This window comes from Helianthus annuus, chromosome 17, assembly GCF_002127325.2.
Source record: "Helianthus annuus cultivar XRQ/B chromosome 17, HanXRQr2.0-SUNRISE, whole genome shotgun sequence".
In the NCBI taxonomy this organism is placed as follows: domain Eukaryota; kingdom Viridiplantae; phylum Streptophyta; class Magnoliopsida; order Asterales; family Asteraceae; genus Helianthus; species Helianthus annuus.
The window spans coordinates 27,355,947-27,372,888 of NC_035449.2; the positions used below are offsets into that span (position 1 = coordinate 27,355,947).

At 38.9% G+C, this 16,942-nt stretch overlaps 2 protein-coding genes across 2 annotated transcripts; both read left to right on the top strand.

Moving 5' to 3' along the window:
* Positions 1-11,774: 11,774 nt before the first annotated feature.
* On the top strand, positions 11,775-12,545 carry LOC110923927. Its single transcript, XM_022167981.1, has one exon. The coding sequence runs from the start codon at positions 11,775-11,777 to the stop codon at positions 12,543-12,545; it is 771 nt and encodes a 256-aa protein (XP_022023673.1).
* Positions 12,546-13,444: 899 nt separating this feature from the next.
* Positions 13,445-14,389, top strand: LOC110923928. The gene has a single exon (XM_022167982.1). It carries the CDS (start codon positions 13,445-13,447, stop codon positions 14,387-14,389), a length of 945 nt encoding a protein of 314 aa, XP_022023674.1.
* The last annotated feature ends 2,553 nt before the right edge of the window (positions 14,390-16,942 follow it).

A 16,942-nucleotide genomic window follows, 5' to 3' on the forward strand; every position in this document is an offset into this window, starting at 1 on the left:
TGATCAGATTAGAAAAGCACAAGAATCAGTAATCAAGGAGGATACTGAAAGACTAAAAGGAATGATTAAGGAGTTAGAACAAGGAACAGATGGAATTTGGAGGTTCCATAAAAATAGAATGTGGATACCTAAATTAGGAAATTTACGTCACCGTATATTAGAAGAAGCTCATAAGTCTAAATATACGATGCATCCAGGAAGTGATAAAATGTACCAGGATTTAAGGAAAAAATTCTAGTGGATAGGAATGAAAAAGGATGTAGCCGCCTATGTTTCTAAATGTTTAACTTGCTTACAAGTTAAAGCTGAACATCAGAAACCCTCAGGTTTGCTACAACAATTAGAAATGCCAGTTTGGAAATGAGAATTGATAACAATGGATTTTGTTACCAAATTACCCAAAACAAGAAAAGGTAATGATACAATCTGGGTGATTGTAGATAGGCTAACCAAATCAGCTCATTTCTTACCAATGAAGGAAACCTTTAGTATGGAACAATTAGCCAAATTGTATGTAAATGAAATCGTTTCATTACATGGAATTCCTTTATCAATTGTTTCTGATAGGGATAGCCGTTTTACCTCTCATTTTTGGTCAAGCTTCCAAAAAGCAATGGGAACCAAATTGAATCTAAGCACAGCTTATCATCCTCAAACAGACGGGCAAAGCGAAAGGACAATCCAGACAATGGAAGACATGCTTAGAGCTTGTGTAATTGATTTCGGAGGTAATTGAGATAATCACTTACCTTTAATAGAATTTTCTTATAATAACAGTCATCACATAAGTATCAATGCGGCACCATTCGAAGCACTTTATGGACGAAAGTGTAGAACCCCAGTCTGTTGGGCAGAAATTGGGGAAAAACAACTATCTGGACCTGAGATAGTACAAGAAACTACTGACAAAATCATTCAAGTCAAGGAACGACTAAAAGCAGCACGTGATCGACAAAAGAGCTACGCTGACAACAGACGTAAACCATTAGAATTCCAAGTAGGCGATAAAGTGTTATTAAAAGTCTCTCCTTGGAAAGGAGTGGTAAGATTCATCAAAAGAGGAAAGCTAAGTTCCAAGTATATTGGACCTTTTAAGATTATTAAACGAATAGGACCTGTAGCATATCAGCTACAACTGCCAGAGGAAATGGCAGGAATACATGATGTATTTCATGTATCTAATCTCAAAAAGTGCTTAGCTGATGAGTCACTCGTAATACCTCTCAAGGATATAGAGGTAAATGAACAACTCAAATTTGTAGAAAGACCTCTACAAATTGAAGATAGGAAAATTAAGAATCTCAAATATAAGAGATTAGTTCTGGTCAAAGTGAAGTGGGACTCCAAAAGAGGACCTGAGTACACATGGGAACTTGAATCAGAAATGCAAAGGAAATATCCACACTTGTTCCAGTAGATCTCGAGGACGAGCTCTAAAACAAGGTGGGGAGGATATAACAACCCTCGGTAAAATTGATGTCCTCCTGATAATTTTTACACCCTAATATATCTTAAAATATCTCAACATGTCTTTATATGCACCCCGTATGTGAAAACCGAGCCAAAATAGATTATAATATATAAAAATAAATTAAAAACCCTAAAAAGTAAGCTGAGGCGGGCTGCGTAGGGCCTCACCTCAACTTAAGGCGGGCCGCATTAGTATGTAAATGAACTTCGCTGCAATCTTTAGTTCATGCGGGCCGCGTATGTGTTTGTCTAAGTTAATGCGGGCCGCGAGCGACCCAGGTTGTGGCACAGCCCGGTGATGACACGTGTCATAACGCGTGTTGAACCTAGGTGGTGACCCGGACCAGCTACGCCTAGACCCCTAGGCCATGCGGGCCGCGTAAGCCCTGCCCATATTTCACGCGGGCCGCGAGAGGGTGCGATTACAGCCCTATAAATAGAAGGCAACGGGCCTTCAGTCTGCTCGTTCAACTTTCTTTTCTTAATCTAAATTTCTGTAGTGGCGTTATTATACCCGGGCATTATACCCCCTAATTAGCGAGGTTCTGCTACGATGTAAGTATTATAACCCCTGGAGACGTATTAGATACGCTGCCCGATTGATCTAGGGTTCCGTAACGGCTGTCGTGGTTCTGCCCGACGTAGTCGTTGGAATGCCGTCTCGGGGAGGGTATTACTAATGTTAAAATGGGTTATTATACTAACACACGTACATTTGTGTAAATTATAGATATTCACCAGGAAACTCTAAAGAATAACCTAAGACAGCAATGTGAGTTGATCCACTTTTTGTTAACTGTTTTTACAAAACCTTACATACTTTTCTATGCGAATAACAGTTATTGAGTATTTGTAAGAATACAATTATCGGGGGTATGTTGGGGTTTTGTATACAAAATTGGTTACAACCTGGTTAAGGAGTAACATTTCCACAAGTCGGGTTTCGACAGTACCAACGGGTGATAATTGATATAACTTGGAAACAAATGTAATTGCGGGATCGCCCTCAATACTGTTCACTGTGAATTTTATTTAAAGCTGATTAAACTGGGATTCACTCACCAGTATTTCCCACTGACAAAATGTTTTTAAAACGCGTTTCAGGTAACAAAATGTGAAAGCCAAATAGAGGCCAGCTGGACAGCACTGGAGGCTTGGAAAAGTGGCAATAAAGTTACCTAAGAATAAAAATGGATGTTTTTATTAAATAAATAGGATTTATTCCTATGAATTGTGTGTATTGAAAACTTGGGTTTTACCCAATATGTTTAATGTTATAAAACATGGTGGTTTACTCTGATTAAATATTTCCTAACTACGGTCCTGATGAAAATTTCCGCTGCCAAATTGGATAAATAAACGCGATACCACCGAAACTGGCTCACGACCGCCCGTTCCCGGGAACTAGGGATCGGGGGTTGTGACAACAATTTTCCGGTTGATGTTCAGGTTCGACAGAATCACAGTATACGCACGGTTTTGGCACTTCTGCTCCAGCCTTTTGGAGCTCGCTCAACCTGAGACAGTTCTTCAGATGAGTTGCTACTACGTTTCTTCCACCTTGGAGGTGGAGGCCACACCAGTGGCACTTGAGCTTGTTGACGACGTGAGCCTCCCGTACAACAACAGTTCCGGCGGGTGTTTCAGAAGGCATTTTTGAATTTTGAAATATACCAAAATAAACTTTATATACGATGAAACATTATATTCTCACCCCCTATGCTTTGGTCAAGATTGCAATATCACCACTATTTTTTGGTCGGAATTGGAATATGACACTTTATCTTTTAGTCTTTTTTTGTCTAATGATATCTTGTGCTTAGGGTTGTAAACAAAGCCCAAAGGCTACTTGTTACCGGCTCGGTTAAAAGCTCAAACGAGCCGAGCTTTAACGAGCCTGAATTAGAGCTCGTTTAGTTATCGAGCCGAGAGCCTAAACGTGCCCAAACAAAAATTTATTTATTTTATAGATAATATCATAATAATAATGACGATGATGATAACATTGGCGAGCCGAGCTTTGGCGAGCCGAGCTTTGGCTCGTTTAAGCAATATTGAAGCGAGGCCGAGCCGAGTTTTTAGCTCGTTTGAGGTTTTTCTTAAAACAGGAACGATGGTGATGCACCAAACAAACTTATGTTCTCAAAATTAGGAATTCAAAAGAAGTCTAGTGACAACGATAATCAAAGAGGGCAAGTTAGAGGCCAAGAATCATCTCGCACTAATCGCGGCTGAGATAGAGGAAGAAATAACTACCATGAAACTACTTTGCACCAGAGTAATCAAACAGGAGACAAAAGTATCGTTCGGTGATACAATTGTAACACACTTGGGCGTTTTGCATGGGAGGGAGATTCACCAATTAACCGGCTAACTAAGCAAATCTAAAGCAAACCACACTTGATGGTGTTTTACTTCTATATATACAAGAGTCATGCTTCTAAACATAACATTAAATTTTATAGATTGTTTATTCGAAAACAGATTTGTTACCTAACCATATCATTATATTGAATGGATTGTTTCTATCAATATCATTAGATTCCGTTGCCTATTTCTCAATAACATATTTAGTTATAGTAGTCATCATATTTCATAGCTATATGTTGTATGTGTATGAACCGGTTTATTAACAATATTCGCACTCCTAACCATATCATCAAATTTCATATGTTATTCCTAATTTCTATGATAAATCAAGAGGCTTTTTTTTTTATTTTTTTCTTTTTAGTCGATCATACCATAGGTGTTGATGGACCCAACACCTTCACACCTAAACCAATCAATATACATACATGTAACACCTTTAATTCTTTTACTAATAAATTCACTCATATTTCACTTCATCTAATAAAATATAATCTCCAAATACTGTTTAATAAACAAGCTCTTCAAGATGATTGATATTTAGCAATTAACTCTCTTTTAACAACCTTGGGTGGAAGAGACGAGCATTGTTGATTAGATCAACCACGATCATCTGTAATGCATCCTTGTGACCCTAAGTCTTAACAATGTATTTCGGGCACATGATGCGTAACTTTATTTATTAATTTATAACCATAAGACCCGTTATCTAAAAACTTTACAATCCTAGGTATATGTTGTATGTATGTGAACCGGTTTGTTTACAAACAACCAATAAATGTAAGTACGTAGTTCTCGACACTTTTGTGAAACCATCAATAGGATTCTATTTTCAGTTAAAAAGGTATTTGGTGATGAAGTGAACACATTTGTTGATTGAAATAAAATTAATAATTAGATTTATGTCGAACATATTTTCATTTCTTGTTTTCTATAATAGCTTTTTATTATGGTTGTATCACATCTTAAGACGTTTTAGTTTGGCTAACATAACCCGTTTGCTTCATCATATCTACCATAACATGACTATTAAACCCTTATATTTCAAAATACCGTTGCAAGGCTTCTAGCGGGCTAAGTTAGAAATACATAATTGTACTACACACTACCATTACATTCATTCAAAATATAAGTTTAAAGAAAAGTATTTAACGACAAATTTTAGTACCAAAGATTTTGACCCGTTGGCCGTGGATCAACTCGGAAGCGCATGATGGCATGTAATTTGTTCTTTCCAAGTTCGTCGACAACCTATTAGGAGGATTTACCTACGAGCATGTAAGTAGAAATTAGACACAATAAGGCACAGAAGCATGGATTTAACCTTCTCATTCAATATGGTAATCATTCTATCAAATTTCATTCTTAACAAAACTTCCATTCCATTCAAACTTCATTATTTTCCTTCTAAAAGTCTTTCTAAACATCCTTGATATTGAATTATTTAAACTACACATACCGGATTCGGTATCTTGGTTTTCCTTTTATTTTGACATTCTTTATTCGTTTGACTCGTTTCGACAGGTCTACTTTATACCATCTAAAATTATATATTTCATAAACCTTAATTCATTTGACACAATTAACAACTAATAAGCAAACTTATAAGCTAAAAGAACTTACCTCGATCGCACGACCCTTATGATTTCTTATCGCTTGGACCTTCTCCTTTCACATCTACACTTCACGATTTCATACTTAGCCTTTTCATAACGCAACTCAAACACAAACTCATTCAAAAAGGTGATTTGAATTATTACATATATTAATTTCTCACATTCCCAAATGATATTCAACAAGAGTTCATCATAAAAATAAACAAACCATCTTTAATACATTTCATCAAACACTTGGTACGCGTTCATTTTTAATTACTTGGAAAACCTACATTTTCATATTATTATCTCCTATTGGCATTCCAGACATCAATTTCCTACCATCATATTCATCATAATATCTCTTGATCCGAAAATTCACCATACTTCCTCACCACTTTGTTTTCTGTGTTGTGGTGAATGTGAAATGTGAAAAACTGTGTCACATAGGCGCCACATAGACGATGGAGGGTTTCACATTTCACAACGAATCATATTTGTTGTGGAGAGGTGAAATGTGATATAGTGGTAGTTAGGCGGTTTTATGTGACTGGGTTATATCTTATTTGATATTAAAAAAATCAAACCACCATCGTCTGCATGCCCACTAGCTGCCCCGGTGCCCTCCTCACCCCTATCTTAAGGGTGTGGTCATGACCAAACCACTATCCCCTTATTTATTTTAATTTATTTTTGTCTAAAGAAAAAAGAAAGGAAATCTTGGAAAATGGAAAAGAGGATCATGTTTGCCATGGTTTAATACATGCAAACCATGGTGGATAAGCCAAGAGGGTGATGTAACCTTCCAATGATGTTCCTATGTGACGAATCATATCCCAAATATAACTCTCACATCCTTCGCCTTATATATATGCTATATTAGAATACAATACGTTTGGAAATCACATTTTACAATACCATTCTTTTAAATTTAGTGCATAATGGTTGAATCTTAAAATAACAGTAAATTACTTTTTTAAATACTAATTATAAACTTAATTACACTTTAATCACTAATCTTTAACTAAATTCTAGTTAATTAATTAGTGGTTCACTTTATCTTCATTATAAAAAAGTAACTACCTCTCGATTTTTAAATGATCATAACCTTTTCGTACATTAATATATATAAATTACATCATCAAAACGAGCACGTTATTTTATTTAATTTGAGTATAACATTGCTATAGTTTTTTAATTGGAAAAATGATATGTTACGTGATTAACAGTGTATATGGGTGATCAATAACTGAATTGTTAGCTAAAATCAAATCGAAAATAGACGAAACTGAACCAAAATCAACTAAAAACTGAATTATTTGAAAAGCACATTAACCAAAAACCGGGTATCGTTTTTTTTTACCCTCGTGTAACCAAAATTTACCTGAATCGAACCGTTTCTTTCATATATTCATATAATATATCTATATAATATATCTGTAGCTTTTATGCCTCCGGTTCATGTATTTCATATTTTATAGTTTTATGTCTTAATTTCATTTATTTATAAAACTATTTCATATGTTTATACCTCAAATTTATGTATATTTAAACAAAAATTTTAGCCACGGTGTAGTTTTAGCTATTAAACGAAGCTAAATGAACCGAACCAAAAACATGTCAATCTAATTGAATAAACCAAACTAATTTACCGAAAACTGATTGGTTAATAAAAATAGACTAACCGATGACTTCAATTGAGGATACTGACTAAACCGACCGAACCATACACGCCTTCATACTGTTTGTGTTTCCCACCGTATCGCGCAAGCTGACTTCTAGTTTTTATAATGAAAAAGGTTTTCTTCACGTGTTTCTTAATCTTCACTTTTTATAGTTTACAGAACTGGATTATGTGGATTATGTAAATGGCCCAACTTCCTGTGCATCCAATTCGACCCAATGAAGCTATCTAAACTTGAGCCTTCACCAACCACAAGTATAACCGGGCGCCTTCACCAACCACAAATATAACCGGGCAATCGGCTATTGTTTTTTTATCATATTTTAGCGTTGATACGAAGTGATTTATGTTAATTATTTTACACAAAAATATACTTGAAGAATTATACATTGTACTCGCTATTATAAACGTTTGTATGTGTGCATATGCATGCGGGAGTGGCGGACCTAGAAATTATTTGTTGGGGGTGCGGATGAGTGGTTCAAGCGTATTTTCAGGGGGTGCGGTCGGGTTTTTTGCCTAAAAAATACACTAACTTTTTTTTTGTCAAGGGGTGCGCCCGCCCACCCTGAGCTTCACCTAGGTCCACCCCTAGCGGGGGCGGCAGTCCCTGGACACAATTGAAAAAAGAAGTTTTAGGTTGGCTGACATAAACAGTTTTCTTAAACAGGTAAATGACACGTATAAGAAATGGATCAACCCAAACACGGCCATTATAAAAGCGGGTTGACCCAGTAATCCCATAAGAATTTTTAAAGAAGTTAATATTTTGATTTTAGTGATGATAGTTTTTAAAAATTTAAAGTTAGATATCTTGAATTTTATTTTTTCATATAACTATTAACTTTTTAAAGTGAAAATAAAAATCATCATAAAGATTTTTATCTACTTTTCACTTCGATTCGAACAATTTTTTTGTATTAGTTCTAACTGTCCATCCTAAGATTATTCCAATTCGTTTATTTTAAACTCAAGCTAAACTAGTTTTATACTCGTCTAAGTCTAAGTCTTAGTCTGATTAATAAAATTCAGACGTAACAAAGATATTCCCTCAAAATAAGGTTACAAATTTGTTGTTTAAATTGGAAATGGTGGATTTAAATCAACAACTAATTGTAGATATGTTAAAATACACAATATGTAAAATAGGAAACATGTCGTAACACCCGTGCGTGGTTCAATAAGCTTAGGTCTATTTTTTATTTGGTTTAACATTCCCGTTGCAACGCACGGGTCCTAATGACTCGTTTTTATTAGAGAGCAAAAATATAATAGTTATTATTTCTATAATAATAATAATAATAATAATAATAATAATAATAATAATAATAATAATAATAATAATAATAATAAGAAAATGTTTTCACTTGTACATGTATATGTATATGTGTATAATTATCGTATAATATAGTATCGCATACTACCGTTTCGCATCGTGTCGTATCGTATAATGTCGTGTAGTATACTATTGTACAATATAATGGTACAATATAGTATAGTCCAGTATAGCATCGTGTCGTATACAGTATCATAAAGTATCGTATCTTATGTATCACATAGTATCGTATAGCCCTATATTAGGCCCTAGTATCGTATATCATTGTGTCGTATAGGGTCATATCATATCGTATCAACTAGGCCCTATAGTATCGTATAGTATAGTATCGAATAACACTGTGTCACATAGCATCATGTCAGTATCCCCTCATACAATGATAGAGGGGCGAAGTCCTTATCGGACGAGGAGGATGAACATCTCCTTGGACAATTTTGCTAGGAATGATGGGATAGAAAAAAGTGGCCACGTTAGGGCACTTGGTCAATGTCTTAAAGGTATGCCTCGTATGCTCAATATGAAACTTCTTCCTAATGGAGTTAAGAAAGCAAGCGAGTGAGGCCGTATAGTAAAGCATTGTGTCGTATACAGTATCATAAAGTATCGCATCTTATGTATCACATAGCATCGTATAGCGCTATATTAGGTCATAGTATCGTATATCATCATGTCATATAGCGCCATATCGTATCGAATAACTCTATAATAGGCCCTATAGTATCGTATCGTTTAGAATAATATAGAATAACACCGTGTCATATAGCATCATGTCAGTATCCCCTCATACAATGATAGAGGGGCGGCGTCCTTATCGGGCGAGGAGGATAAACATCTCGATCCTTGGGAAATTTTGCTATGAATGATGGGACATAAAAAGTGGCCACGTTAGGGCACTTAGCCAATGTCTTAAAGGTATGCCTCGTATGCTTAATATGAAACTTATTCCTAATGGAGTTAAGTATCGTATATCACCGTGTCCTATAGCGTCATATCGTATCGAATAACCCTATACTAGGCGATATAGTATCGTATAGTATACGTATATGCATGTGTTTGTTGTGTTATAGTGTAAGGGATGCGTGTATGCATATGTAATTGTGTATGTATATGATGTATGTGTGTGTACGTATGGTTTTGTATGTGTACATATCCTTCGAGTAATGATTTTGACTTTTGAATTATGCCTTATAAATATAACCACATAGTGCTTAAGAAACGTAAAAGCGAAAACTAGACGAAAAGTCTCAAGTTGATGCGTTATTGAAGTTGAGCTTCATGAATACATATATATATGTATATGCAATTGTGTCCGTTTGTGTATGCGTTACTTATATACATATGGTTTTATAATAAATTTACCTGAAGAATAAATAATATAATATAAAAAGGAGTCTCCCAAAAGCTGGTAGGATGGAGATAGGGGAGTGCAGTCGTTTTCCGGCGAGACAAAGAAGAACACCAAGGGAAGAATACTTTGACAACATTGAAGATCTACGTCGACGCAAAATCGAGGAACAACAGAAGCTGGCAAAAGGAAAGGGTCATCAAGATGAAGATTGGGAAGTCCAAAGAAGCAGGCGTGCAAGAAAGCAAGAGGCTAGCAAGAATCAGAGATGGAAAGTGAAGATTAAGACGACCAATGTCTTTATCTCGAACCTTCCGGATGATATTACGGAATCAACTATCTGGAAGAAATTCGAGGGTTTCGGGGAGCTAACGGCGGTGTACGTTTCTAAGAAAAAAGACAAGAGAGGCAACTTCTTTGGCTTTCTACGGTTCATTAATATACAAGATAAGGAGGTTCTGATCAATAGCATGTCAAACATTGTTATTGGAGGAGCCAAAGTGGGTGTCAATATCGCCAGGTATGACAAATGGTCGACTAACCATCAAAACCCGGATGCGAAAAAGATACCAGTGCAGAATCCCAGAAAGGCTTTCAGCAGGTTGGCGGCCGACCAGTGGCCACAGGTTATTCAGAAAAAGAAGGTTGGTTCAAGCTCCTACGCAGAAGTTGTGACAAACATCTCTACTAACAAACCGCAACCCAAATCCATTCTACTTTCTCACAACCCCACCACTGATGCTGATTCTTGGATGAATCTTTCTTTGGTCGGAGAAGTTAAATCTTTTACCGACCTTTCCAAGGTTCATGCCAGTCTGGCTTTGTTAGGGGTTGACAACTGCTCGATCAAGTATCTAGGAGGGTTGAACATCTTCATGTCTTTCCAGAAGCAGGAACTGGCCCAGGATTTTTTGCAAGACAGGAGAGCGGAATGGAGTAATTTTTTTGTCTCCGTCGTTCCTTGGGACGAGAACTACAAGCAACAGGACAAAATTGCTTGGATTAATATCTGGGGCTTACCGGCTCATCTTTGGGAGGCCGAGTCGTTCGATCTCATAGGCAATAGCTTTGGGATTGTGTTCCATGCATCTGGTGCATCAGTGTCAGATGTGAACCTCACCACTGGTAAGGTGGCCATCCTTACTCGTTGTTCAGGTAGGATTAACCAAGAGGTAAATATCCGTTGGAAGGCGCGGTCCTACCCTATCTGGGTGGAGGAAGACCTCTCCCCGTGGTCACCGGATCTTAGGAAGTATGGGGATATTCCGCTTGTTTCATCTCCGACACAGGTAACCTCACCGGAGACGGGGAGACCAAAGGTTGCTGGTGACTCTACATCTTCTGGGAATGGTTCTCATGGGGAAACGGGTTTTCTGCATATGGATGTCCTCATGCATGCAAAGACGGCGCCGAACAACTCTTCTTTTTTCCTATGGATATTAATGATGAGGAGACCCACATGGAAAATCAGTCACATGGCTCTCCACCTAACCATTGTGGGCCTGCCTCAAGAAAAAGGCCCAGGCTCTACTCACCTGGGTCAAACGATGACCTTGTAACCCAACAAGCTTTTTCTCACTCATGGGACCTTAATACACCACCCCCTGGATTTAATTTTAAACGTATATTGGGCTGCGATGGTGGGGCTCAGCTCGAGTCTAAAAAGGTTTCTTTTGGGGGGAAAAGAAAACCTCGTTGCAGAGCTTCATATTCACAGGGAGAGGGTGAAACCCCTTGGAACTTCCCTCTTCCCAAGGTTAGTGATCAATTCCCTGAAACACAGAAGATGACGAAGCTCCCGTTTGACACAGAACACTTACTAGTGGCAGTAGCAACAGGGAACTTGACAGGTCTTTCGGTTGACGAAGAAGCTGCTAGCACCATGGAAGTCGGAATCGAGGTTGGTGTGGACCTACACAATCGTGATACCCAGGTTCGTTCACTAATCCCAGGCTAGGAGTCTACAGTAATGAACAAATGAATTATCTATCCATAAATGTTAGAGGGATGGGCGATTCTGTTTCAGATAAGCCAAAGTGGATTAAGGATATCAAGCGTAATCACCGTATTGGTTTCATGGGTCTGCACGAAACACCATTTGCTAACGTTTCTGGGATTAATATCCCAGCTTTTTGGGGTCTTGCCCCTTTTGACTTTGATTTTGTAGATGCTCAGGGGCGCTCAGGGGGTATCATCTCGATTTGGGACCCCGACCTGTTCATCAAATCGGGAGCTGAAAAGAGCAGACACTGGTTACTCACTAGTGGTTTTATTAAAGGCATTAATTTGGAGGTTCACATCTTGAACATTTATGCCCCGCAAACTGCTCCGGCTAAACGTTTACTTTGGGAAGATATTTCAGCTCTAAAAGCATCCAAGCAAGGAATCTGGATCATTTTCGGAGACTTTAACGCGGTTTGTATTCCGGAAGACAGGAGAAACTCGACTTTCAACTCATCTGAAGCCAAGGATTTCAATGAGTTTATTCATAATTCAGGGCTAGAAAAGTTCTCTATGAAAGGTAGGCGGTACACTTACGCTAAAAAGAAAGGCGCAAAAATGAGTAAGATTGATCGCTTCCTGATTTGCACCAACTTCATGGAAAATTGGTCCGACGCTTGTTTAACGGCCTTACCGAGATTTTTATCGGACCATTCTCCACTCGTTTTAGCCACCAATCCGCTTGACTTTGGCTCGATCCCATTCCGCTTTTTCAACTCGTGGTTGACCGTCCAAGGTTTGATGTGATTATTCGTAATGCGAATGCCTCTTTTATTTTCTCTGGAAATCCAGATGAATAATTTCTGGCTGCAAAATTAAGACACTTTAAAGGGGCTATTAAAGCTTGGGGCCCATAACCTTAAGGACGCCAAACCTTAAGGATGCCAAACAAAAATCCCGTGTTAAATGGGCTTCATTTGGCGATGACAACTCAAAATATTTCCACGGCATTATTAAGGCAAAATCTCTGAAAAATCGCATACATGGGATGGATATCAATGGAGTTTGGTGTAAAAATCCAAAGCTTATCAAACGTGAGGCGCTTAGTTTTTTTCTTCCTGTTTTAAAGAACGAGATAAAAACCGACCTTCTCTCAATTGTTACAATATCAAGAAAATTTCAGATTCGGATGCGGCGTTTCTTATCTCCTCCTTTTCAGCAAATGAGATAAAAGACGCCGTTTGGACTTGTGGGGATGACCGTGCACCGGGACCGGACGGTTTCAACTTTAGATTCTTCAAAAGACATTGGGACCTCATCAGGGAAGACTTCATTAATGCTTTAACTTTCTTCCATGACACGGGTAAGTTGTCAAATGGTTGCGGGTCTTCCTTTATCACCCTTATTCCCAAAGTCAATGATCCTCTTGGGTTCAATGACTTTCGCCCAATTAATTTAATCAGGGCCATCAGTAAGGTCTTGTCAAAAGTCCTTGCTACTCGACTAAAATACGTCATCGGGTCAGTCATTTCGGATACTCAATCAGCTTTCATCAAGGACCGTAACATCATAGATGGACCTCTCATCATCAACGAGCTTATCTCTTGGTTAAAGAAGTCGTAGTCCAAAGCTTTCCTCTTTAAAAATGATTTTGAGAAGGCTTTTTATCATATTAGTTGGAATTCTTGGACTCGGTACAACAACAAATGAATTTCCCGGATACTTGGCGGAAATGGATTTGGGGTATTTTAACTTCGGCAAGGTCTTCGGCGCTTGTCAACGGCTCTCCAACTTATGAGTTTCAATATCATAGAGGATTGCAGCAAGGCGACCCTCTTTCACCTTTTCTATTCCTCATTGGTATGGAAGCTCTCTCTTGTATGATTAATTGTGCGTGCGACAAGAGCATCCTCAAAGGGATTGGCACTCCTAATGGCGGCCCGGTAATCTCTCGCCTTTTTTATGCGGATGACGCCCTTATAATTGGTGATTGGTCGGTCTCAAATGTGCGTAATATGACCCGAATCTTGAGATGTTTCTTTTTGGTTTCGGGGCTACAAATTAATTATAATAAATCCAAGCTTTTCGGTGTTGGTGTGGATCATGTTGCTATCGAACACTTTGCTGAATTTATCGGTTGCTCCTCAGATTCGCTTCCCTTCTCCTACCTTGGCCTCCCGGTTGGGGCAAATATGAGCATAATTTCTCATTGGGACCCATCCTCAACACGTTCGACTCAAGGTTATCCTCTTGGAAAGCCTCTACACTCTCGATTGGAGGTCGTCTCACCCTCCTTAAATCGGTGTTGGAAACTCTCCCAACTTATTTCTTTTCATTACACAAAGCTCCATCCAAGATCATTGATCAACTTGAGGCGAAGAGGAGGAAATTTTTTTGGGCAGGCAACTCGGAAAGTAATAAGCTCTGTTGGGTCAGCTGGGCGAAAGTCACCTCTCTTCTCAAGGATGGGGGCTTGGGGCTTACTCCACTTAGGGAAGCAAATATCACGCTCCTCACCAAGTGGTGGTGGTGTTTCAAAACGGAGCATGAGGCGCTTTGGAGAAAAGTCATCATGGCCATTCATGGGTCGAGTAGAACATGGCCAGCTCTTCCACACTCCAAACGGGTTTCCGGAACTTGGCGTACCATAGCACATCTGAACAACACCTTGACCCCTTTCAGCATTAACCTGGAAAATATGCTCATCGGCAAAAAGTTGGAAATGGTTGCAACACCCGTTTCTGGCTGGATACTTGGCTGTCCTCTAGCCCGTTAAAGGAGACCTTCCCCAACATCTTTCGCATGGCCGCCAAAAAGTCCTGTTCTGTGGCTGATTGCTTTGATCGTGTCAATCAAACTTGGAGTTGGAACTGGAAGTCAGGTAGTCCTAATGCAATTCAAATGTTGGAACATGAAAATTTATTATCACTTCTCCAACAAATGATAATGATAAATGGTCTTAGACTTTAGAAAAGGATGGGAATTTCATGGTTTCATCTATGAAAAAGGCTCTTTGTAACTCTCATGGATCTCATTCCTCCTATATTGTGCCTTGGAATAATTGGGTTCCAAAGAAAATTAATGTCTTTGTATGGAAAGCTGTTTTAGACCGTCTTCGGACTTGTGAAGGCCTTGCTAGAAGAAATATCCACGTTGATTCAGTGTTATGCGGCTTGTGCAATGATGATACGGAAAATGCGCCTCACCTCCTTACATCATGTACTCGGTCCAATCCAATTTAGAGCCATATTTCAGCATGGTGTAAACAGGGGCGCAGGATAAGTCGGGCGGCCGCCCCTCGAATTTTTCGCTCAGTAGTGTTATATATGTAGTTTTCGTATAGAAATTTTTGGGTATATACGTTTTCGCGCCTCCCCCCCCCCGCGGTTCTATAGAAATTTTTGGATATATACATTTTCGCCCCCTGGCTTTCGAGGGCAAGCTTCGTCACTGGGTGTAAGGTTCCCCCTATCTTTCGTTTCTTAGTAGAGGATCTCTTATCCCTCCATAAAACAGCCCCTATGGATAAAAAGAAGAAAAAGGTTTTTCAAGGTATCATAATGACGGCTAGTTGGTGCATATGGAAAACAAGAAACAAGGCGATTTTCTCTCAAGAAGTTTACTCGGTTCGGAAGGTGATTGAAGACATAAAGTCTTTTGCTTTTCTTTGGATTAAAAATAGGTCGACTTATAATTCTCTAAATTGGAACGATTTGTGTAATTTCTCTTTTGAGTAAATTGTCATTTTGGTCCCTGAGGTTTGGCGAGTTTTGCCACTTTAGTCCAAATTTTAAACCTGTTGCCATTTTGGTCCCTGTGATTTCGTTTTGTTGCCATTTTGGTCCAAATTTCAAATTTAACCAGATTTTTCAACTTAAAACTTTCTATTTTGTCTTTACCCTCAGAGGTATTTTGGTCATTTTGGAATTATTATAACACATTTTTAATTAAACAATAAACATTAATCAATAAACCCAATAAACCCATTTTGGCCTCCTACATTAATCAATAAACCCAATAAACTCAGATCCATTTCCCCCAAATTCATCCACCTTCACTACCGTCAACACCACACCGTCAACCAACAACCACCGTCAACACCGTCGCAACCAGCACCACCACCGCCTCCCCCCCCCCTTCGCAACACTGTTGCAACACCACCCCCTCTCTCTCTCTCTTTCTTAGTCTCTCTCTCTCCTGAACTCTTCTTATTCCAGCGATGGCGGATAACAACCACCGTCAACACCGTCGCAACCACCACCACCATACATCCACCCCCGCCCCGAGCCATTTGACCATCACCACCGCCACCTCCTCCCCCTTCTTACCACCACCGCCACCATAACCGTACTCGGTTCGGAAGGTGATTGAAGACATAAAGTCTTTTGCTTTTCTTTGGATTAAAAATAGGTCGACTTATAATTCTCTAAATTGGAACGATTTGTGTAATTTCTCTTTTGAGTAAATTGTCATTTTGGTCCCTCAGGTTTGGCGAGTTTTGCCACTTTAGTCCAAATTTTAAACCTGTTGCCATTTTGGTCCCTGTGATTTCGTTTTGTTGCCATTTTGGTCCAAATTTCAAATTTAACCAGATTTTTCAACTTAAAACTTTCTATTTTGTCTTTACCCTCAGAGGTATTTTGGTCATTTTTGGAATTATTATAACACATTTTTAATTAAACAATAAACATTAATCAATAAACCCAATAAACCCATTTTGGCCTCCTACATTAATCAATAAACCCAATAAACTCAGATCCATTTCCCCCAAATTCATCCACCTTCACTACCGTCAACACCACACCGTCAACCAACAACCACCGTCAACACCGTCGCAACCAGCACCACCACCGCCTCCCCCCCCCCTTCGCAACACTGTCGCAACACCACCCTCTCTCTCTCTCTCTTTCTTAGTCTCTCTCTCTCCTGAACTCTTCTTATTCCAGCGATGGCGGATAACAACCACCGTCAACACCGTCGCAACCACCACCACCATACATCCACCCCCGCCCCGAGCCATTTGACCATCACCACCGCCACCTCCTCCCCCTTCTTACCACCACCGCCACCATAACCGTTCCCCAAAATCAACCAAACCGTCATTTTAAACCCACAACGAATCACTCGCCAAAAAGCTCTTAAACGCTGAAGAACAGCTCGAACAGCTGTACTCATGGAGAAAAGAGGATTATAAAGCGAATGCG

Coding starts and splice junctions, on each gene's coding strand:
- LOC110923927 (XM_022167981.1), top strand. CDS start 11,775: ATGAATTATCTATCCATAAATGTTAGAGGGATGGGCGATTCTGTTTCA.
- LOC110923928 (XM_022167982.1), top strand. CDS start 13,445: ATGAATTTCCCGGATACTTGGCGGAAATGGATTTGGGGTATTTTAACT.